This window comes from Equus asinus, chromosome 19 (assembly GCF_041296235.1).
Source record: "Equus asinus isolate D_3611 breed Donkey chromosome 19, EquAss-T2T_v2, whole genome shotgun sequence".
Lineage (NCBI taxonomy): Eukaryota > Metazoa > Chordata > Mammalia > Perissodactyla > Equidae > Equus > Equus asinus.
In genome coordinates this window covers 3623798-3647997 of record NC_091808.1, presented here as the reverse complement: position 1 = coordinate 3647997, position 24200 = coordinate 3623798, and the positions used below count along the sequence as shown (strand labels likewise).

Genomic DNA, 24200 nt, shown 5'->3' with positions numbered 1-24200 from the left:
CAGCGTGGCCTGATGAGCCGTGCGATGTCCAAGCCCAAGATTCAAACCGGTGAAACCCTGGGCTGCCGAAGCAGAGCGCGCGCACTTAACCACTGGGCCGTGGGGCCGGCCCCCATCGCCATCTCTACGTGTACAGTTGAGTAGTGTTAAGTACATTCCCATCATTGTGGAACCAACCTCCAGAACCTTTTCATTTTCCCCAACTGAAACTCCGCGTCCAATTAAACACTCACTCCCCATATGCCCCTCCCCAGCCTCTGACCACCCCCATTCTACTTTCTGTCTCTATGAATCCCACTACACCAGGTACCTCCTATGAGTGGAATCATGCAGTGTCTGTCCTTCTGAGACTGGCTTACTTTACTGAGCATACCGTCCTCTAGGTTCATCCATGCTGTAGCCTGGGTCAGGATTTCCTTCCTCTTTAGGGCTGAATACTATTCCAGTGCATGGGTAGACCACACTTGGTTTACTCCTTCACCCACATGGACCCTTGGGTTATTTCCAGGCTTCTGTGTTTTTAAAGCTCCCAGGTGTCCCTCATATGCAGCTCTGGTGGAGGCCAGTGGGCTGGGTGTCCCTCTGCCTCTCTGCAGGGCAGCACCATGGGCGTCACCGCCGTCTCTCCTGCCCGTGGCGCTCTCCGCTGTTATCAAGTCCAAACAGGGCTGCAGGGAACTCCCTTCCCCCAGCAAACACCCCTGCGGGGCCTCCTGGTTCTGCAGCCCAGGAGGAGCCATCCAGCACATCTGGGCCAGCCTCCGCCTGGGCATCTGAGTGCTCCTCCTGTGGATGCGTTTCCCGTCTGCGTGGCTCCCCGTACTCCAGCCTGGTCCTGCTTTTACAATACAAGACAGGCCAGTGGGTCACAACCACGACTGCTGGGGGCTCCAGCCTCACACTCGTCGGTCCCCTGCTGTATCTCCTACTTCTCCACCTCTAAAACTTGGAACCGGTTCTTATCTGTCTCTCAGTTCCCTCTCCCTGCCCGTCTACGGAGGCCCTCTTCCTCCTACAGAAAAGTTTCTAACTTGGTGGGGAGCACGGAAGGAGCCAACGGAATCCATGCTTAAGAACCAAAACCCCATACACACGGTTTGACAACGTTTCAAGGGGCGAGCGTGCGGGAAAAGTGATTCTTTGTTCACTAGTTTATTAATTTATTCAATAAACACTTTGTGTCAGGCACTGGGCTATAATGTGATACAGACATGATCGTTGCCTTCGTGGAAGGCATTTTGGGGGACCATTCATCTAATACCATATTAACATATGCCCACCCCCGTGGTGCGCCTCCAACAGAACCTGCAGCAATGCACACAGCTGGAAGTGCCCGCCCCTTCGTATCCACGCTTTCCCAGGGCTGCTCCTAACCCACGGCTGAGCGCGAGGACACATTAAAGCTGGGCCACCGCTGCCCGGTGCAGGGCTCCATCAGCTCGCACTCTGCCCAGGGACACACCCTCACCTGGTGGAGGTTGGATTCGAACCAGCGATAGGAACCTACCGCGGCCCCGCCCCCACGCTCCAGGCGGAAGGCCACGCCCCTCCCGTGGGAGCGGGACGAGCCTGACCAACCAGAGTTCCCAGGGCATGCAAATTAGGCCCCGTTCCCCGGGGCAATGTGTTTTCCCAGACTCCTCTGCTTCCTACGTGGAGAAACCACAGCGCTGGCGAGGCCTGCCAGCCGGCGCCCCCCGATAGCTCGCGTCCCCCGACAGCCCGCGCCCCGCGACGGCTTGTGCCTCCCGACATCTCGCGCCCCGCGCCGACGCTCGTGGGTCCTCACGTCGGGAAGCGAGGCCGGAGGTGGAAGCCCGGACGCCCTGCGTGCGGCACCGGAAGCCCGTGAGGAAGGCGCACGCCCGCCGGAAGTTGCTCCCCGACGCGGCCCACCTGCCTGCGGCGCCGGAAGTGGTCGCTGCCGCGCTGCTTCCGGTCGGCGGGGCTCGTTGGGGCCGGGGCCGCCGGGAGGCCGGCTGCGGACTGGCCGAAGGCCGGAGCTCCCATGGCGGAGGGCGGCGGCCCCGGCGGGCGGGCCGGGCCGGGGCCCGCAGGTAAAGTGCGCACGGCCGCCAGGCCGGGGCGAGCGGCGCCGCGGGGGCGGGTACGGCGCCCCGTCGAGGGCCGGGGGACGCGTCCTGATTTCCCCCGGCCGGACCCGCGGAGCCGCGCCCCGCCCTGCGTGTCCCCCACCCTCGGCCGCGCGCGAGCAGTTCCTCTCCTGGGGAGCTTGCCTGGTAACTGCCCGCCCGTTAGCGGCTTCAGATTCGGTGGGACCCCAACTGTGGAAATAGGACGTGGATCATCTAGCTCTGAGCGCACGCGTCAGGGGAACCGCCAACGGTCAGCCCCTCGGGAGGGCAGGTGCCTTTTCTCCATCCTGCCTCCCATGGCATGCCTGGGGTGGTAGAGCGGGCCACCCCCGCCACGCACAGGCGAGGGACAGCGACAGCGCCGTCGCCAGCGAGCTGTCAGTGACACAGCACGTCCAGGGGCCCTTGGCCCACCAGGCAGCTAGAAGGGCTCACGCCCACCACCCGAAATAGCCATCTGACTTAGAGTCTCCGCCTTGGAATATTCCTGCTGTGCACATGTGGATTTGCAGGGGCAGCGGGTCGTTTGCAGGTGCTCACGAGAGGTTCCTCTTAACCTGTGGTGGGATTCCCTCCTTGCCTGTTTTCTGAACTTGCCCTGTGTACCAAATACTTTTATGTGCTTCGGACCTCACTCGTCTGTGTCTTTGGAGCGATACACCTCCAAAGAGTTTGTTGGTCCTTCTTAGCAATAAGCTGAGACGTTTATTACTCTAACTCCCAAATGTGCCAGACTATCAAAACGAAGGCTGTGACGTTGACTTGGAGACTGGTGCGAGTAGCGCTTTTCATCCGCCCCTCCCTCCCTCCATTCATTCAACGAAGGTTTATTAAGGATCTACTACAGGCTGGACCTTACTGGGACTGGGGACTCCCCAGCGAACAGGTCAGACAAAGCCCCTTCCATCCTTGCCTCTGGTTGGTATTGACTTTGACCCCAGGGACAGCCAGGACCTTAGGGGTCTGGGATGTCATTTCATGTGAGAATGAGGGATGGAGTGAGAGGTGTTCAGTTGGAAAGAGGACTGACAGCTGCTTCCCAGTGTAGAGAGGAGTCTTGTGGAAGGAAGGTTGGCTCTGCCCTGTATCCAGGGACTCCTTTTATGTCCATGCAGCATCGTTTTGTTATTTAGTGTGCTGCAGGCCTGGGAGTGGAGGGACCACAGATTTCCAGGTAAAGCTTAAGTGCTGTTTTGGGTAACTGCGTTGTCACTGGAGAAGCTGAGCAGAAAAATGCAAATCTGAGCTTACCCTTGGATCTGGAGCTTTGGAAGAGGGGGCTGCCTTGAGTTGGGTCAGGGAGTAGTTTGGAAAGAGGCCAGCAAAGGGAGGCCCAGAGGAGAACTTGGCAAAAGTCTGCAGCTCCCACTCACCTGTCAGTCTTCGCCCTACACTTTCTGGATCTTACCATTCCTACTTTGAGCTGGTTTACTCTATGGGATAACTACAGTGGAGGGTAATGACTGAAGGAGGATTGCGGTGGCAGCCCCAGGGGGTCCTTGCTGCTTGCCTGTTGATCTGCTGCAGGTCTGGTTGTGGGATCAGCTTGAGCCACCCATGTGTTTGTGAGCCCTTGCTGCCCTGCCCGCCTGCCTGCGGCATTTGTGTCTTACCCATGCTGATGGAATGTCGAATCTTGCAGGGCAAGGAAACTCGTCACCCCTATTGTACTATGGCCGTGCCGTGTATACTGTAGGTATTGAAAAGAGGTTTGATTTGAATAGAGAAAGCAGCTTCAGTATTGGAAAGAGCCTACCAGTGAGGGTGTGCTTTATAGCTGTGCTTGGTCATGTGCCAGGACAGCGCGGCCCGGCAGGGACTTGGATGCAGGCAGTGTGAGTTCATGCTCTTTCCTTATGCTCCTGTCTGTGTAATTATGTTTACAAACCTCGTAATCATCTGGAGATTATTTTGGGCTCTGGTGTGAGGTGAAGAACTCAATTATTTGCAAATAGGCATCTAATTGTACAAATTTGTTGACTACTTGTGGTCCCTTGGGTTTGCTGTAACAGAATACCATAGACCGGGTGGCTGATAAACAACAGAAATTTATTTTCCATAGTTCTGGTGGCTGGGATGTTCAAGACAAGATGCCAGCAGGTTCTGTGTCTGGTGGGGGCTTGCTTCCTGGTTCATAGGCAGCTGTCCTCTCACCGTATCCTCATGTGGTGGAGGGAGCGAGGGAGCCCTCTGGGGTCTCTGTTTTAAAGGCACTACTCCCATTCATGAAGATTCTGCTCTCTTGACCTAATACCTTCCACAGGCCACACCTTAATATCATCTCCTTGGGTGTCAGGATTCCAGCATAGTTTTTAGGGGGGACGTTTTTGGAGGACACAAGCATTCGACGACTCTTTCCATTCCTCATTGATTTCTATGCTCATTTGTCACATGTTAAGTTATTTATGCTAAGATCTTTTCTGGGCAGTTCATTCCGTTTGATTTATCTTTTTATTCTGATGAGAGATCTTAAGTTCTGTCATCTAGTAGGGTAGATCTCTTCTCATACGTGCTAAAAAACCAAAGTGATTCCCATTAATATGTCCAAATAAACATTTAGAATATTTTTGTCACATCTCATATAAAAACCCCAAAGAGATTTGTTCAACCTTTTCATTTACTTGGTATTTATGTATTTAAAATTTTCCTGTCTTTGAATCTTCTCATCCAAGTACATGATATCGTTTTCCTCACTTATTCTAGTCTTCTTTATTGTTTTTCTGTTTTATAGTCTTCATTTTATAGGACTGGGTTTCTATTTATGTGCATATATATATATATATTTTATCTTTTTCTTTTTTTTAAAGATTGGGACCTGAGCTAACATCTGTTGCTAATCTTTCTTTCTTCTTTTCCTTTTCTCCCCAAAGCCCCCCGGTACATAGTTGTATATTCTAGTTGTGAGTGCCTCTGGTTGTGGCATGTGGGACGTGACCTCAACACGGCCTGATGAGCGGTGCCATGTCCACGCTCAGGATCTGAACCAGCAAAACCCTGGGTTGCCAAAGCAGAGTGTGCGGAGCTAAGCACTCGGCTGTCGGGCTGGCCCCCATGTGCATGTAGTTAAATTTTCCTTCTCATCGAGCTGTGACTCAGTAAAGAGTCATCCATGTTACAAGTAGCAGCGTTTGGCTGTTGAATTTTGCCAAATTCAAGTGTCTTTTTGTAATATAGGAGATGATTTTATGGTTTTTCCCCAGTATTAAGACACTGTTGGAGCTGGCCCAGTGGCTGAGTGGTTGGGTTTGGGCGCTCCACTTTGGCAGCCCAGGGTTTCACCGGTTCGGATCCTGGGAGCAGACATGGCACCGCTCATCAAGCCATGCTGGGGTGGCGTCCCACATGGCACAACCAGAAGGACCCACAACTAAAAATATGCAACTATGTACCAGGAGGGCATGGGGAGAAAAAGGAAAAATAAAATCTTTAAAAAAAACACAAAAAGATATTGTTACATTCTTGGAATAAATTAGAGTGATTTTATAGTAGATTTTTTGGTACATATTTTAAGTTTTACTTGGCTAATATTTTATTTAGGACCTTCTATATTCTTAAGTAGATTTGGCTCATAACCCCCCACCCTTCCAATGTTTTTAAAATTATTATTCTTGTCAGGTTTGGTGTCAGGAATTTTGTATATTTCTCTGTGCTCTGGAAGTTTCTGGAGCGTGGGAATGATTCATTCTTGAGTGTTCGAGTGCCCCTGTAGGGGCGAGGAGGGCTAGCTCAGATGGCAGCCCTTTTGGTTGGCCTTGGCAGGGTTTCCCGCACTGACAGGAGCCCCTCTCTTCAGTGCAGGTCCTAATCTGAAGGAGTGGCTGAGGGAGCAGTTTTGTGACCATCCACTAGAGCACTGCGAGGACACCAGGCTCCATGACGCAGCCTACGTGGGGGACCTCCAGACCCTCAGGAGTCTGTTACAAGAGGAGGGCTACCGGAGGTGAGCATGGCTGTGCTGGGGCTGCCTGGGACCTGGGCCCTATGGGGCTGTGCGAGGCTGAGGCTCCCGGTCTGTGACAGAGGCATGGAGGTCCCTGGCCAGCAGGTGAAGACCCCGAGCCTTTCCAATCTTAGAGGACAGGGGGAGAAGGAGACTGAGGAAGCATGGTCAGGCTTGTAGGAGAGAGCCAAATGGTGAAGGCAGGGAGCCCTGACTGAGCTCAAGCCCAACTCTGTCAGTGACCTTTATACTTTCTGGCAACTCTGGCCCTCTGGGCGTCAGCTTGCTGGATGTACTCCTGACAGCACCACTGTTACCCTCTTCAGTAGTGGCCCTGCCCCCTTGTAGTTTCCCGTGGCTCGTCATCCTAAGCTGTGTACAGAAATGCACCTTCCTGAATTGTTGTCGTCTGGTTATCTCCCCATGGGTCCAGGCTTCCATGTGCCATACTTGTACATCTTTCCTGGTGTACTCGCCTGTCTCGAGTCTCAGATCCGCAGTCCTCCACCTCCAGGGCCTGGGCTCAGCCTCAGGCTGTCTCATCGCCCAGGGATGTGCTGGGTCTCACCTTTTGTTCCCTTTGTCGATAGTTCCCTGCCAGATCCTGCCAGTTCCTCGACCCGGCTCAAGCCCTTCCTTCGCTGCAGCCGAGTCTTGCTATTACTTCTCCACACGTCGGACCCTGGGGAGAGCACAGAGGGTCTTCCTTCTCTCTGGAGTGGTCTCTGTTTTGTGTGTCTAAGATTGGAAACTGCAACCCGAAACTCCTCCATACTCTTCTGTGTTTCTGTTTTCCCTTCAGGGTAGGATGGCAGTGAGTTGATGGAAGAAATACCCATGTGTCAGTGCTGAGACCAATACTTCCACTTTTTGTGGGTAGTTCCCAGAAGGATTTCTGACAATACAGGAATATATTTCTTTTTTCTTTTCTTTGTAATGTTTTAGCATTATTTTATCAGAACAGACATCACTATTTACAAAAAAGAGAAGCTCTGAATCTCCAGAAAGGATTGTCACACAAAGACATCAGATGGATTATACACGAATATTTAATGTGAATGACTCGAGCCCAAAGAAAACCTTAAATTTGCAGCTATAAAAGTAAAATAGAGACAGTAGAATAAGATAGAGTTCAGCTGGGTCTTCGGCCAACTATTTTTGTAGTGCTTTCCCAAGTACTTTTCTCCTTTCTTATACTCAGGTCAGTGAATCTTCTCTTTCTTGATGATAAGTTTCTGTTGCTGTGTATTTCTTTGGTGACGAGTCATTGGAGTGTTCTTTGGCCTCGTCGGTCAGTGGAGGCCAGTGCACGGATGAAGGGAGCACCCGTGGGCCATGGCGTCTTTCTCGGTCGCTGCTTCAGCACTCTGGATTCCCGCGCTTTGTTCAGAGCTGCATTGGGAGCTCGAGCGGAACCGTGCCTTGGTTGCTGACTTGGTGGGTCAGTGGACTGCACGGCCATGGCATTCTTTGACAGGGAGTCGAGGTCGCATTGTCACTTTCGATGAGAGCCTAGTCTGGACAGTTTCCCTCTGCTGCTGTTGGCCAGGAGTGTAGCCCTGTGTAGCCTTCCTGTGTCCTGCAGGCTGACATTTGTGGTGTGTCAGAGGTAGACGGACCTCAGTGGTCACCTGGTCCCAGTGAGGATGCCAAGGCCCAGAGAAAGGCCCAACCTCAGGCCACGGAGAAAGCTTGTGCTGGAGAAAAGAGGCCTGGGGGCCCTGATCCAGATTCCCAGCAAGTGTGCTGTCCTCCATCCTGCACTGCCTCCCTGGGAAGACCCTTCCCCACTTTGTGGAGCAAAGAGCTTTGGACGGCAAGTCAGGAAATCCGAGATCTTAGCTCTGGTGCTCATCAGTCTGCCTAGGCCTCGAGGTTCCTCATCTGTGCAACCGGGCTCTTAATGCCTGTCCTGCCACAGCAGCGGATCCAGCAGGGTAGATATGAAAGCATTTCATAAACAGCGCATGTGGAAGTGTTCTTAAACCAGAAGGGTGGCTGTTGTAAGAGACTGCCCTCCTGCTCTGTTTCCTTGTGCCCACCAGAGGAGGCTGGGCAGCTCCTGGGTTTCCCGGAGCCGCCGCTCACAGCCTGGCTCCCCTGTGTTCTCTTGTAGCCGCATCAACGAGAAGTCTGTCTGGTGCTGTGGCTGGCTGCCCTGCACACCACTGCGAATCGCGGCCACTGCTGGCCACGGGAACTGTGTGGACTTCCTTATCCAGAAGGGGGCCGAGGTGGATCTGGTGGATGTAAAGGGCCAGACTGCCCTGTATGTGGCTGTGGTGAACGGGCACCTGGAGAGCGCCCAGATCCTCCTTGAAGCCGGTGCTGACCCCAACGGAAGCCGGCACCATCGCAGTACACCTGTCTACCACGCCTCTCGTGTGGGCAGGGCCGACATACTGAAGGCCCTCATCAGGTCAGTACCGTGGAGCCCTGGCCACTGGCGCCCCGCATGGGCCACCTTGGGAACGTGGCCATGTTACTGCTAGTTCCTGCTGCCACGTTCTCTTTCCTTGTTTTCTGTATGTGCTTTTTTTTTTTTATCTCTCTTTAAAATTAGACTTGTTAGAGGATTTGTCTATTTTGTTTGTCTTTTTAAAGAGTTACTTGGCTTTACCAGTTCTCTTGTTTTTCTGCTGATTAATTTCTACTTTTAGGTTTTTTTCTTTTAAAGATTGGCATGTGAGCTAACAACTGTTGCCAATCTTTTTTTTTCTTTTTCTTCTTCTCCTCCCCAAACCACCCCAGTACATAGTTGTATGTTCTAGTCGTGAGTGCCTCTGGTTGTGCTATGTGGGACGCCACCCCAGCACAGCCTGATGAGTGGTGCCATGTCCACGCCCAGGATCCGAACTGGTGAAACCCTGGCCTACCGAAGCAGAGTGCACAAACTTAATCACTCTGCCACAGGGCCGGCCCTTGTTATTATGTTTATTTTTTACCATTTTCCTTTATTTTTCCTAACTTTATGAGTTGAATGTCTTTTCAGTTTTTTTCTTGATGAATAATGTAAACTTTCAAGGTTATTAATTTACCTTTGCCTATAGCTTTGGCCATATCGGCTAAGCTTTTCCTTATTTTTTAAGTAGGTATAATTGAAGTTGATTTCCTCTTTGCTCTTAAGGTCATGGAGGAGAAAGTTTTAATAAAAATTTTTATGAACTTCCAGTTTTATTGTATTGTGCTCAGATAATTCAGGCCATATTTCCCTTTTGGGGATTCTTTGAGTTCTTTTTTAAATTATTTTTTAACATCAGACTACATTGTTGTGGATGCTTAAAACAAAGTATGTGACCATGGACGTTTTCCTTGCATGGTACAATGTGGTAGCCTCAGCTATGTTATTCAGAATCTGTTTTTTTACGATTTTGACCACCCGTCCGCCTACAATTCAGAGAAGCCTGTTGTTTGTCTCTAGTCACTGCTGTGATTTGTGTTTCCTCTTGTATTTCTAGTAGTTTTTGCTTCCTATAGTATGATGCTAATTGAGCTCATAAAAGTTCTTGCTTATGGATTATGCTCATTGTCAAAACAAAAGGGAACTGTGGTCTTTGAAGGTCGTCTACAGCCATCCTGTGACTTGGTTTTAGTCTCAGTGGGTTCAAGTCATTCTTTGTGTGCTCACCTTTATTATTTGACTGTCTGGGATTCATTTTTTTAATACAGGTAACATTATTGCCATTGCTGATGGTAGATCTGTTTCTCTTATCTTCTGTTTCTTAACTATGCCTTTATTTTATATCTTTGTTCCATGATCTATGTTTTCTTTGCTTTGCCTTTCTATTATTTTAGACAGTTTATGTAAGTTTTATTTTAATTGTACTAATGGTTGCCTTTATTTTTTTTTATTTGAACCAGATTGCATTTTCATTTTCCGTGTCTCCAGTGACTTCTTTCTATCAAAGATTCTTTTCTCCCTCCCTTACTCTAGAGGCAGCTCATTCTGTGGTTGGACAGAGTGCGGTTTAGGTAGTGGGTTCTCAGTGTTGAAAAGGGTTAGGTCAGGGTTCCGTGGTTACAGGCTGCAGTGGGGGTGATTCCAAGGAGCAGGGACCTGGCGCTCCCCTTGCCCAGTGCAGAACAGGGTTTTTAAATTAGGTACTCAGAATACATTTATTCCATCAAAAAGTTTTATAAATTAAATGGCTATGGAGTTGGCTTTTGGAAAGATAAATGAGGGTGATATGGTTGTTAGAGATTAATAAAGCTGTGATACTTTTCCCCCTTCTTTTTAAGGATTTCTAGCCTGATAATCTAAGCCACCTCAGTCCCATGTCTTTGTATCTTGGAGAACGTAAGCCATTAATTTGGAAGTATTTTTGAGTAGGATCAATCAGTGAAATTTTGTCTTAGTTCCAGAAATCCCTTTGGGCGTTTCAGTCACTTCATGATGAACAACTGCTTTGAATTAGGTGCAGGCCTGACTTTCTGAAGTACATATGCAGATGCCCTTCTTGAGAAGACGTTAAGATGTCTTGTTCCCTCACTGGAGCACAGGACATTACTTTTATGATGAAATACAAAAACATCTATTATTCAATTGAAAAGTCTTCTCTATTTAAATTACCAGATGATTGACTTTTGGAAAATGGGAGTGATATGGTTAAGTTACTGAGTAGGTGATACAGTCTAAGTAGACTCTCGGCTCGACTCCTGCCTTCCCTATGTCTTTGTCCCTCACAGGCAGGGCTCTCTTCTGTCACTGTTGTAATTTGCTGTCCCTCTGCAAGTAACCTCGATTTTGTTGCTTGTAAATTCCCTTGATATACATTGCGGATTTTTTTTATAGAAGGGTAAGGTTTGGTATTTCTGTATGTGCAGAAGTTTTATTGATTTATTGAGTTGTTCCAGTGGTTCCTTACCAGTGATATTAAAAGCAGTAGGGGAATTTTGGAAAATATTCAGGATTAAAATTAACTGGAACCTATCCAGTACATTTTTATGAGTGGATGAAGGGCTGTCTTTCCCGCAGCTCAGCAAATACCAGATTGTCATATTGCCCAAATTACAAACATTTTGGAAGATATATCCCTAAGAATAAGGAGGGAAAAAATCTCTGCTTGAAACCTAGTTCTTCTTTTCTTACTTGGTTGGGTGTGTGAAATGAAATATCAATTTCTGCTTGGTTTGGTATGTGTTTTTTTTTTTTTTTTTTTTTTAAAGATTTTATTTTTTTTTCTTTTTCTCCCCAAAGCCCCCCGGTACATAGTTGTATATTCTTCGTTGTGGGTCCTTGTAGTTGTGGCATGTGGGACGCTGCCTCAGCGTGGTTTGATGAGTAGTGCCATGTCCGCGCCCAGGATTCGAACCAACGAAACACTGGGCCGCCTGCAGCGGAGCGCGCAAACTTAACCACTCGGCCACGGGGCCAGCCCCGGTTTGGTATGTGTTTTAGAATGTTCTGTTGTTGCTCCTAGACTGCCTTGGAGACGGTGGTGTTTGCATTTGTAGCATCTGGTGATGCTACAGGACATCCGTGGGGAAGCACAGTGGCCTCGTGTGTGCCTGTCCTCTCTCTCCCTCAGGCCTGTGTTGCCTCCAAGCAGCAGTTTTGGTTCCAGGGGGAAGTTCCTTTGCATACTCAGGATAGTGCCGAGGAGACCGATGATAAAATGTGATTGCTGGCTGTGAGCCATTTTTATTAAGGCCTGCGAAACAGTGCTGTCCATCTTCCCTGGACCCCTGCACGTCGGCCCCATCATCATTACTTTGTGTGTTTTGCCATTTCCTAATTTACCTGAAACACATGAGGACAAAACTTGAGGCATTGCAGAACTGTCTGGGGCACTGGAAGCTCCGGTGAACAGGTGTGGACTGTCTAATGTTTACTCAGATTGGAGTCAGATAATGCGTCTTGGGCAGGAATCTCACAGAAGTGAGGCTGTGCTCTTCTCGTTACACCCTGTCAGGCTGCAGATGATTGCAGTTGGTCCCATTGCTGCTAATGTTCACCTGGATCTTCTGATTGAGGTGGTGTCTGCCAAGTTTCTCCATCGTAAAGCTATTCTTTTTCCCTCTGTAATTAATAAGTATTTTGTGGAGAGGTACTTTGCAACCATGTGTATGTCCTGTTCTTCATCAAATTTTTAATTTATTGGTTTGTTTATTTTAGACTCATGGTTTCTGGTATTATCCAGTGAGTTACAATCCATTATTATTGTTACTTATTTTGATGCTCAGACTGTCTCAGATTTGGCTACAGGGAGCCCCATCAAGCCAGCTCTGTGTCCTTTTGACACATCTCCATCATTGTTTGAACAGTTCGTTACTTTCTCATATAACAAAATGTTCTAGGCTCAGTTTGTACTTTGCCTTCTCAGCACTGGAATTAGTCATTTCTCCAAGGAGTCCTCATTTTTTTTAGTGCAGAATGATGTTTAGAAACCAAGATCTGGACACTAGGAGCGCTTATTGCTTATGAGGTGTTGCTGTTTCCAGGCTCTCCCACTGGGCGGAGCTAAGGTTACACATACACGTTTCTGTCTATATGCGTTGACAGTTATGAGTTCACCTTGACGCCTCTAATCTGGTCTAACACCAGAGGGTTCATGCTACTTTTCTCCTCTGCAACTTTATTATTGTCTTTTCCAACAGTGAGAGATCTGGTTCCTCTTATCCTTACTATATTTTCTGGTTTTGCCAGTCTCTCATATGTAACCGTCTCCTGGTGGTGCTGCCCTCTCCCACACATGCCTCCTTAACCCATGTGGGCTCTGACACCCTGAGCCAGGTGGCATCCTTAGCAGGCACTCTCTTCACTTTGTCAGGACTCTGACACCCTGGGCCAGGCCACCCTGCCTGCTGTAGTCAGTGACCCCTGTTTACAGTAAAATGACCCGGATTGGTGGTTTACATGTGACCTGGGAGAGCTCTAAATCCTGATAGAAAGTCATATATTTAGGCATCCCTGAGTGCAGTGACAAGGGCAGGTCCTTGTGGGGACCCTGAAGGCTCTGCCTATAGGGTTGTTTAGAGATTCGTTCTGGTGGCGAATGAGGCTTCCAAGTCAGGTGGTGATTTGTTTCCTCACATCTGGGCTGTCACTGGGAGTCCGAAGAGGAGGCCCCTGGACAGCCATAGGGATTACTTCGTACTGCTGTGAGTGTGCCCACCTTGGGGGGCTGCCCACCTTGGGGGGCTGTGTGAAGCTGCCCAGCTGGTAAGCTGTGCTTCTTGTCCTAGGTCCTTTTGGGTGAATCTCCTGCTGGGAGTGGTCTGGCTGGTCTGGATGTTCAGTATACCTGAAAAGAAGAGCCACCCTGTGGGCAGGGCACGATGGCACCAACTGGATATGTAGTTGGGTTAAAGTGTTTCTTTTTGCTTTCAATTTTTAGGAATTGCTTTTTATTTAATTTGTTTTATAATATAAAATATTTACATGGTTCCAAAGTCAAATATACAAAATAAGGTATATTAAAAGAAGTCTGGTTTCTGTCCTCATCTCCTTCATCCCTCCCCCATAGATAACCATTTGAAAGTTTTGTGGTTTATCCCTCCATTATTAAAGAAATAAGAAAATATGTGTACGTGTCATGTACGCATATGTATTGCATTTTCCTTCCCCAAGATGAACTGTAGCATATTACACACTTCATTGTCCTGCTTTTCTCACTTACTAATGTGTCCTGGAGGTCATTCCAGTGCACTAGTTAGCAATACTCCTCATTACTTTTCATAGCTGGACAGGGCTGCTTTTTATGAATGGACCACACTTGGTTCAACCAGTCCCCTCTTGATGGATCTGTGGGTTGTTTCCTGCCTTCAGCTGTTATGGATAGTATTTTAATGAATTGCCTTGTGCACACATACATCTTTTCAGAGTTTTGGACGTGTGTCTTGGGAATAGATTCCAGGAAATGTGATGGATGGGTCAAAGGGTAAATGCATATGTAGTTTTGCCAGCAATTGCCAAATTTCCCTCCGTAGGAATGGCTACATTTTGCATTGCCCTAAGAAATGAATGAGACTTCCTGTTTCTTTAAAGCCTAGTCGATAAGCTTTTGGATTTTCCCAGTCTGCTAGGCAAGAAGTGGTATTTCAGGGTAGTTTTAATTTGTGTTTCTGTTGGGAGTGAGGCCGAGCGTTTTCTCACGTGGGTAGGAGCTATTTGCAGCCGTCAGTATCTCTCGCTTACTTTTCTGCAGGGCTATTGATATTTTCCTTTCAGAAGCTTTTTCTATGTTAAGGATATGAACCCTTTGTAACATTCCCCCCAATTTTTCACTTACTCTTTTCCTTCGCTTATGCTGTTTTTTTGCCATGCAAAAGTTTTTATTTAATTTTCATGTTAAAAACATCTTTCTGGATTTTGAGCCACGATTAGGCAAATTTTACTTAGAGTTTTCTTCTAGTTTTGGTATATTTTCATATTTTACATTTTAAGTTCTGATCCATTTGGCATTCATCCTAGTGTATGATCTTGAATGGATTTAATTGTATCTTTTTCCGTATGGATATCCAGTTATCTCAAAAAACACTTGAAAAAAAGTCCATTCTCCCTCACTGGTTTGAGAGAGATGCTGCCTTTACTATGACATGTACTAAATTGCTGTGTGCAGTTGGGTCCATTTCTGGATTTCCCATAAAGCTCCATTGGTCTGTCAGTTCAGCCGTCCGTGGCCCGGCGCCACGCTGGTCTGTCAGTTCAGCCGTCCGTGGCCCGGCGCCACGCTGGTCTGTCAGTTCAGCCGTCCGTGGCCCGGTGCCACGCTGGTCTGTCAGTTCAGCTGTCCGTGGCCCGGCGCCACGCTGGTCTGTCAGTTCAGCCGTCCGTGGCCTGGCGCCACGCTGGTCTGTCAGTTCAGCCGTCCGTGGCCTGGCGCCACGCTGGTCTGTCAGTTCAGCCGTCCGTGGCCCGGTGCCACGCTGGTCTGTCAGTTCAGCTGTCCGTGGCCTGGCGCCACGCTGGTCTGTCAGTAGGCCCTCATGGCTACTTTATTGTAGGGCTGCCTCCCCCTTGTTACTGCTTTGCCTTTTCATCTTTTCTTGTTTGATCATTCAAATGAACTTCATCATCAGCTTATCTAGTTCCAGGGATGTTATTTTTACTTATTTATATTTAAAACCCACTTATTTAGTTCTAGGAATGTTATTTCCATTTGTATAATAAACTTAGGGAAAATTGACATCTTGATGCTGAGCGTTCTTATCCAAGATTTATGGGATGTCTTTCCATTCCCTTAGGTCTACTTTTGTGATTTTCAGTAATAGTTTATGATTTTCCTCATGCAAATTTTAGACATTTACTAAGTTTGTACTTAGATATCTCATTTTAAAGTGTATTTTGCCGTCATAAGTGGGGTCTTTTCCATTTTATCTTTGAACTTGTCTTTGTTTGTATATACGAAGCCTATTGGTTTTACAACTTGCTGCTTTAACGAATTCTCTCACTGCTTGTTAATTGTATTTTCATTAATTATCTAGGGCTTTCCAGACATATCGTCATATTGTCTCAAAATAGGGAAAATTTTACCTCTTCCTTTCCAATCTTCATCAGTGAATTGCTTTCTCTTGTCTGATTGCACTGACTAATACCTTTATTAAAAACACCTTTCAGAATAGTGGGCCAGAAAGTGGGAGTGTGGGTCTTGCTCCTGCTTTAGCAGGAAAGCCACTAGTGTTTCCCCATCAGGTAAGATGCTGACTTCTGGGTTGAGGAAATATTTTTCATTGTGTTAAGGAAATACCCATCACTTCCTATTTTAATAAGTAGTTTTAAGGATGTCTAAGTGTTGGGTTTTGTCATGTGCCTTCATTTTTGCATCTCTGGAGGCAATCATGACTTTTCCCTTATTTCTGTGAGTATGAGGGATTATGATAATAGAGTTTCTAACATGGAACTATCCTTGGGTTCTTGGAATAACCCCATGGTATATTGCTTTCTTAAAGTACTTTTGGGTTCCCTTCACTAACATTTTGTTGAAGACTATTAAGTTGATAGTCGTAAGTGAAATTAGTTGGTAGATTTTCTTTGTGGTTTGGCTTTGGTCAGGTTTTGGGATTATTCTTTTGCTAATTTCATAAGATGAATTTGCAAGTTTTCCTTCTTTTTCTTTGCTCTGAAATAGTTTAAATAGCCTTGGGATTGTCGGATCATTAAAAGTTTGAAAGAATTCCTTGTGAATGTTTTTGTGTGAGTGGATTCCAAGTTCTTAACTACTGTCTTACCTTCTGGAAGTCACGAGACCGTTGTGATCTGTGGAGTCCCTGGCTCCCGGTGCTCACAGAGTTCAGGCCCGTCTCCTCAGGGTGCTGTGGGGATCTGTTGACTATAGTTAGTCCACTGCAAGGTCTGACTGTCCCTGTGTCTCCCCTGTAGGTACGGGGCTGATGTCGATGTCAACCACCACCTGACTCCAGACATCCGGCCCCCTTTTTCCCGGCGCCTCACCTCCTTGGTGGTCTGCCCCTTGTACATCAGCGCGGCCTACCACAACCTCCAGTGCTTCAAGCTGCTCCTCCAGGCTGGGGCGAACCCCGACTTCAACTGCAACGGCCCTGTCAACACGCAGGGCTTCTACAGGGGCTCCCCCGGGTGCGTCATGGATGCCGTCCTGCGTCATGGCTGTGAGGCAGCCTTTGTGAGCCTGCTCGTAGAGTTTGGAGCGAACCTGAACCTGGTGAAGTGGGAATCCTTGGGCCCAGAGTCGAGAGGCAGAAGGAAGGTGGACCCCGAGGCATTGCAGGTCTTTAAAGAGGCCAGAAGTAAGTGGCCTGAGTTCAGCTTTGACTTGTAGTCTCTTTGGGTCAATTGAATGAACCAAGTCGTAGCAATTAAAAAAAAAATCCTCCAACTAAGTGCTTGGTTTGAATCTTCAGTTAGCCCTAGGAATTTTCTAGGGTGACCTTCCAGTTTGATGTTCTCCCTCTCTCTCGCTCTCTCGCTCTCTTTTTTTTTTTTTGTGGAAGAAGACTTGCCCTGAGCTAACACCTGTGCCAACTCTGTTTTGTATGTGGGCCACCGTCTCAACATGGCTGCTGACAAGTGGTGTAGGTCTGTGCCCAGGAATTGAACCTGGGCTGCTGAAACGGGGCATGCTGAACTTAACCACAAGGCCACGGGGCTGGCCCTGTTGTTCTCTTTAAAATCGTAGACGCGAAGAGTTGATGCCAGGAAATCTGTAAAAGCACATGTTTTCAAAGTTCCTAGAATTGTATCCTCTTTACCCTTTTGCTCTGCTTTGTGACCCCAAATTCTTTCACTTATATTTGGTTTTTCAAGCCCATTCTCTAGGATTCCTCACTTCCCTTTCTTCAGTACCACTCAGATACCATCATTTTGGATTGTTTGATAAGTCTAATTTTTGTTAGAATAAAGTCTGTAGTTTGCTTATTTATGAAGAAGGATTTTGCTAATGAATTAATAAATTGGTAGCAAGATGTTTGCAGTTGATCCGTGGTTGGGTCTATGAGAGGCTCTCTCCCAGACTCAGAAATTGACTTTGTGCGCCCTCTATGACTTGCCCACACCAGCCCCATTCCCACCTGGGTCTAGAGGGCATCTGAGTTGACAGTCTCTTCCCTAACCCTTACCTCTCACAGAACTTTAGTTTGTTGTGTTTTTTTTTGAGGAAGGTTAGCCCTGAGCTGACCTCTGCCGCCAATCTTCCTCTTTTTGCTGAGGAAGATTGGCCCTGAGCTAACATCCATGCCCATCTTCCTCTATTTATATGTGGGACGCCAGCCATAGCATGCCTTGATCAGTGGTGTGTAGGTCCGCGCCTGGGATCTGAACCAGCGAACTCCAGGCCACTGAAGTGGAGTATGTGAACTTAACTGCTACGCTACCGGGCTGGCCCCTAGTTTGTTGTGTTTTTTTTTGTTGGATTTCCTTAGACCAGTCATGAAAACCTGCTCCTGTTGAGGCTTGCCCACAAGAGTTGGTTAGTGGTCAGTGGAGCCACACTGATAGAATAAAGCTGTCTTGTTCATGCGTTTTTCACAAGGCAGAGACCTGGAGCGAAACTGTCAGCCTGGCCTCCTCACCTATTCCTTGGCCCGTCTCCTCTAGGCCTCCTTGGAGCTTCTGGGACTGACCAAGAGCAGAGGCTGACAGGGCTGATGGCCACTTGCTCACACCTGGCGGGGCCTTCAGTGGTCAGCTCTGATTTCTTTGTCTAGCAATTAAACACAGTTCAGGAGATGCTGTCACAGTGAGCAGCTGCCCCAGGTCATGAAGATTTCACTCCTTCTGCAGATGGAAGGAGCAGATAAGACCTTCCTCACCGGGGCGCTCTCCTTACTCTAAACGTGGGAGGTTGGCAGTGAGCATTATGCGGCTCTCTCTGTCAGTCACAGCCCACCTCGGTCTTTGGAGTTAGGAGAAGAATTAACCTCTGTCTCTCCCTTTCACCCCATGGTGCTCCAGGTGTCCCCAGGACCTTGCTGAATCTGTGCCGTGTGGCTGTGAGAAGAGCTCTTGGCAAATACCGACTCCATCTGATTCCTTCGCTGCCTCTGCCAGACCCCATAAAGAAGTTTCTACTTTATGAGTAGAAGTCAAGGGCAGACGTTGACTGCGGTGAGGAAGAAGGCGCTCTGCAGGGACAGCTGACGTCGATTCTCGCCCGTGAACCACGTCCTGGGCTGCTGCCTCAGTCCCATCTGGCTGTTGGTAGAGCAGGAACGGCTCGTGGATTCTAATTCTAGCTCAAGTGCTTGGTCGGGGCATCACACAGTCCTTGGGTCATTGTCAGCCGAGAGGCTCATGCAAAACTTAATTTTGTTCTTCCATAATATCTGTTTTGGATTTTCACAGTTGCATATTAATGAAAGGGGCCTTGAAATGGGTGCAGGTGGGGGTTGGAGGCCTGCTAATATCCCCAGTAGGGAAGACCCCTAGCACTTTCTAGAACTGTGCTTCTGTTTATATTTTTACTTCTCACTTTAATTGTTCAATTAAAGTTTTATAATACCCAAATGAAAAGAGAGTTTTGGTAAAAGAGTAGAATGCAGAAATGCAGTTCATGAACTTGCTAGTTTGTTTTCCCATCTCCTGGGGTTGACACGTGGCATTTGTCATACATACTCTTCTTCCTTGCCACTTCGGTGTTCACTCCTAGTGGTGAGAGTGTCATATTCATTGTCTTCATTCAAGGATGGTTTCCTGGCCGCATGGATTGGCTGGGTTATCTCAGAGTCGATACCTGCATTTATTCAAAATCAAGAGAGGTAACGCTCAAAGTTCTACCACGCTGCACCTGTGCTGACACCTAACTGTGCCTAGCATCATGCCACCAGGTCTCATGAGTTCTCTGCCATCTCACCTGGGGAGCTTCCAGACGGTGACTGATTTTAGGAGGCCCACACCAAACTAGCCCGTAATTGACTTCCTACATTTGGACCAAGGACCGTCCAACAGCATCCACTGCCAGTTCTCACGGAAGAAAATACCTGCAGCGCTCCTGGTCCCTGCACTTACCAGAAAGTGGAAATTCACTTGTCCTCTGCGTGGTTCCAAGCTTTCAGTTGTTGGTGTCGAGTGGACAAAACATCTGGCGGTTGGTTGATCACTCTTCACTTTTTTGGACCTAATGTCTTGCGAGTTGCTCCTGGAATCTGAGAAAGGGGGTAGCAGTGAGGTCAGAAGTTTTCCCCTGGCCTGTTGGGGTGGCTGCGCGGGAGAGAGATGGCATGGGTTATCCTCCCCAAGTCTGGGGCTCTGGGCGGGGTTCACTCTCACACCTGGGTGCAGCTGGGGATGTGGCTGTGAGTGCACGTGGGCCAGCGCTGCCTCTTCAGAGCGCTCGCTCCAGGCGCTGCTGTTTCCAGAGAAACCACGTGTGGTCATTTGAAGCCTGTGAGGACCATTGTGTGGATCCACGGTGATTTTAACCTTTAGAAGTGTTTAGAAATGGGCAGATTTCAAATCTGCATTTAGACTTTCTGTAATAAGAGAAATCTAATTTGTAACCATTGAACTAATGATATGGGTTTATTTAATTATTGACATCATTATATGTTTTAGCTGACCAGACAGGGACTGTCTGGTCATTGTCTTGTGCAGCTTGAGGACAGAATTGTAAAGCTCCCCTCCTGTGTCGTGGATGGGCTCTGACCTGTCCACGTATGTATGAGGTCTGAGGGGAGAAGTCCTTGGCGGATTCTGAGAGGAAGGTGCGGTCACTGGAGGCTTTACTCAGCCGAAGTGACATCGTTCCCAGCTGTGACCGTGGCATAAATGTGTGATAGCTTCCTGAGGCCTGGGATTGGCTCTGTGTTGCTCCTAGAGGACCGGGGCCCTGGTTGGCTGGGTGCATTCAGAGCTCAGGGTTGGTCATAGTGAAGTCAGGAGAGTCCTCCTGAGAGAGGAGAGGAGCTGAGGGTGGAGGCCGGCTGAGGAGGCTGCAGCCAGAGCCAAGTGCTGCAGGGGCTTCAGCCCAGGAGGGGGCTAGGTGTGTGTGTCCTTCGAGGCACTCAGCGTGGAACCAGGACCAAAATTGGGCCGTGGCTGGGCCAGGAACTGGGGAAGTCAGGCTCCGCCTGGATATAGGGAGGGGTTGTATGGAAGTCTGAGCCACCCATAGGTGGAACTGGGTCACTGGAGGGGGCTCCATGTCGCTGGAGGTGTGAGCAGTGGCTTGTCACCTTGGTGAGAGAGGGTTTCAGGAGTGGGTGGCTAGTGTACCTTACTTTTAAGCTCTTCCGACTGGCGGTCCCCTCCTCTGCTGCCCTCTTGGCTCGGGCTCTCTTCAGGTGAGCCGTGTCGTAGACCTGCAGCAGGCTCTCAGTCTGCCTGCCCAGTGCTTTCTGCTGGGCCTGTGAGGGACAGGGCTTCCCCGTGCCTGCCACGGGTAGGAGGGTGGCTCTGTTCTTGAACCTTCTGGAAAGCAGCACCTGGGAATACTGCCAGTGCAGGAGTCCCACACGTGCTGGCATAGCCTTCAGGCTGCACAGAGGCAAGGGTCCAGGACCGGGCCCAGCAAAGAGTGGGCGTCAGGCTCCTTTGCCCAGTGAAGCAAGCGTAGGGCTTGTTTCTGGGGGATCAAATCATTTCTCCAGGGTCTCTCTAGAAGCAGTGGACTGAGTTGATGCTCATTGTTGGTCCTCGCCCAGACCTGGCCAGGGAGGTAGTGTGGGTGGGGAGGGGATGAGCCAGGGAGTAGGGCCTCTCCTGCTCTGGCCCTGGAGTGTGCTGTGCGCCGGGTGGGTCTGCAGGGACCTGGGGCCTCAGCTCTTCCTTTGCAGAGGACACATCGGCTTACTCTTTGTTCAGCCAGCCTTTGCTGATTTTTTTGGCATCCCCGCAACTTCAGGGTTTCAGCCTCTACTTTGAACCTTCGTAGCTGCCAAATGTGAATCTGATAACAGTGGAGATAGCTGACTCAGGCCATTCCTTCTTGTTTGCAGTGACACTTGCCTAAAGCTCCCTTCTGCTTTTGTTGGCAAGAACAGGAAAGAGTAACTCTCCATTGGAGCACTTTATCAAGTCCGTTTCTAGGCCGCTGGGTGCCCGAGTCCCGTGTAGTGAGGAAATGTGGTACTCAAGGAGGCTGCTGCCTGCTTGGCCTCGCGTCCTCCCCAGGACTCGGGGACCCCAGGGAGGGGCACGATGGGCCAGTGGGAAGAGCTGAGTGTTTCCCCAGCCTGATCCCAGGAGTGTCCCTACCGTCACCACTCCTGGGGTGCCTGCTGGCTGTGGAACAGAGTCCTGTGCTCTGGGCCTTGGCTGCTGTGGACATTGGGCCAGGGTCAGGATCAGGGTGGGGGTGGGGCAGTGTTGATACCTCTGAGAATTTGGCAACCTGTGTGGGGCTTTTGAATATATTTCCAAAACCCACCAATGTCACGCATATCTATATCTATTCATATTACTTATGTTATTTATATATTTATTTATTTATGCCCTGTCTTGTTCCAGAAAAGGTTTAAGGCAGCAATGCTTGGTTTTTGATGTTCTCTTTTGACATTTCATAAATTTTAGCCAACATGCAGTTGTTAAACAGGTAATTTTAAAAAGAAAGGACAATTAGCAGTTTCCTCATGTTGAATATGTTTCTGTTATCAGGCTTAAGTGCCATCATTTTAAGTTTTCCTTTTTCCTTCTTCCATGAATTGTTTCTTCAGATAAAAAGTTCATGCACAAGTAGAAATAGAGGAACATGGAGCAAACATCAGACTGAGCAAAGGAGAATTTGCCTTAGAGAGAAGCGTTCTGTCTGTGCTCTGCTGCCTGCTGCCGCGTGGCCTCGGGCAGGTCCCGTTACAGTGCCGCGGCTTCCGGCTGTGCCTTCCCCACAGGTCTTCTGTGAGGACGCGTGAGAGAATGTATGTGGAAGCACTTTCTGCTTGAGTAATCCTTGTGACATGTAAACTGCTGTCATCGTGACTGTTGTCCCTCTTCTCAGTGGATGTGCATTCGAGGCGATGGCCGTGCTGGAGGAGCCTGTGACCTTGGAGATGAGCTTTGACCTTGTTGCCCCATGGGGCAGCGAGTGTCATGGGGACCCACAACACAGGCATTCGGGACAGAGGGCTCCGTGCAGGTCAGAAGTGTAAGGACACGTGAAATAATTTATGAAGTCAAGTTCACTCAACTTCAAGGGTTGTCTTTTATTCTGAGATTATGTCCTTCCTAATTTGGGTGATAAGATGTCCTTTTATGTAATGAAGGTGGTAATAGAGGGCAATATTTTTATTTTTTAAAATGTTCTTGATTGCAAAACAACATGTTGGCTCCCGTTCGTCAAGCCCCAGAATTCCTTTTAAGTTTGCCAGTCTCTGAAATCCCAGTATCGGGGACCCACTCTCTAGCTATAGTGTCTGTTTATGTCAAGATGAGAAGCTCCTCTTGGATTCTTAAACCAGCTGGCACAGTGTTGAAGGGTATCGCAGCACTCCTGCTGCCTGGTAGTCCGAGCACAAGCTCTGAGGTCACTGTGTGGTGTTAGGAACTGTGGGCTTGTGTCCTGGGGAGGATGGAGCAAACGTCCCTGTGGTGAGCGGCCTCTGGCCACTCCTGAATCCATGAGAAACATTCCCAGGAAGTTTGTGGGGCCTTCTCGGCTGGACACCTGCAGTACCCCATACGCTGGCCTTGGTGCTAGTGGTGGGTCTTCTGGCGCTGGGGCTGTAGGCTCCTGGTCCTGTATCTTTGGCTGCCTGCCAGGCACTCAGTAACCATCCTCAGTGGTCTGGACTCCCTGCCGGCTTGGATCTCCCTCCTGGCAGTGCCTCATTTGGACACGTGACCTTCTCTTTCTCCCTGGCTCAGGCCTCACTTCCCTCCTCCCTCACTCCCCCCGACCTGACTCCCTTGGTGGCGATTAAAGTAACTGATAGGCGTGCATCAGTGGTTATTGGGATCATGTCCCAGGAGAAGGCCATGGGAGGGACGTGCAGATTGTGAAGTGCAGTGATGTGCTGAATACATACTATACGTTCTAGGCAGATAATCAGATGGGGAAGTGGGTGGGGAGGGGTGACTTTCGTTGCCTTAACATGTAATTGCTCAGTGTCCGGAATGCATGGTCGTCTCTTCTTTTTTTAAATTGCTTTATTTTCAGATCTCTTAGGTGTACCAAGTGATGTACGAATGTGCATAGATCCAGTCTGAGTGTGGCAGTGATGGACACAGCTCTCGTGTGTATAAAGTCACAGTCTGTGGCTGTAATTAGCCAGCAGTGCCCCTTTTCTGCCCTGCAGTGTTTGCACCGCTCCCATGGCTTCTGCTTGGTGTTGGGCGCACAAGGTGTGACAGGCACATGTGCCTGTGCCTGGAGACGTGCTGAAGAGAATGCTCACCGTCGACCCTCAGTTTCTCCTTTCGGCTTCAGTACTGAATGTGTGTGTGCCCACAGGAGCGGGGACTGTGGCTGTTCCTGCACTCGTGCGTGGTTAAGAGCTTTCAAAAATATGATGGACATCTTTGATATGTTATTGTAACTTTAATAAATGCTTTATGCCCCTTTAATTCCCCCCAAATGCCTTAATTTTGTGGACTCTTTATCTTAATGGGTAGAAGAATTGGTCATGTGAAATCTTGGTATGCACATTTCAGGTAGAAGAGACTGGCTCTCTGGAAAGTTTCTAATGATTTGGATAGAAGGACTTATCTAAAACAGGGGTTTTGAAGCGCTCTGGGGGACCCTGGCACTCTAGGGAGGCACCCAAATTGTCACACGGGTTTAAACTGCCCAGGAGCCTGTTTTACTTCGTGGGTC

The 24200-nt window shown here is 48.7% G+C and overlaps 1 protein-coding gene across 2 annotated transcripts; it reads left to right on the top strand.

Moving 5' to 3' along the window:
* The first annotated feature begins 1873 nt into the window (after positions 1–1873).
* ASB1 (ankyrin repeat and SOCS box containing 1) lies at positions 1874–23954 on the top strand. 2 transcript variants are annotated; one of them, XM_044751332.2, is made up of 5 exons: positions 1874–2057; positions 5895–6036; positions 8153–8455; positions 16358–16743; positions 18407–23954. In XM_044751332.2, exons 1-5 carry the CDS (start codon positions 2009–2011, stop codon positions 18532–18534), a joined length of 1008 nt encoding a protein of 335 aa, XP_044607267.1. In that variant the 5' UTR covers positions 1874–2008; the 3' UTR covers positions 18535–23954. The 2 variants fall into 2 exon arrangements, with proteins under 2 accessions (XP_044607267.1, XP_044607268.1); XM_044751333.2 differs by lacking the exon at positions 8153–8455.
* The last annotated feature ends 246 nt before the right edge of the window (positions 23955–24200 follow it).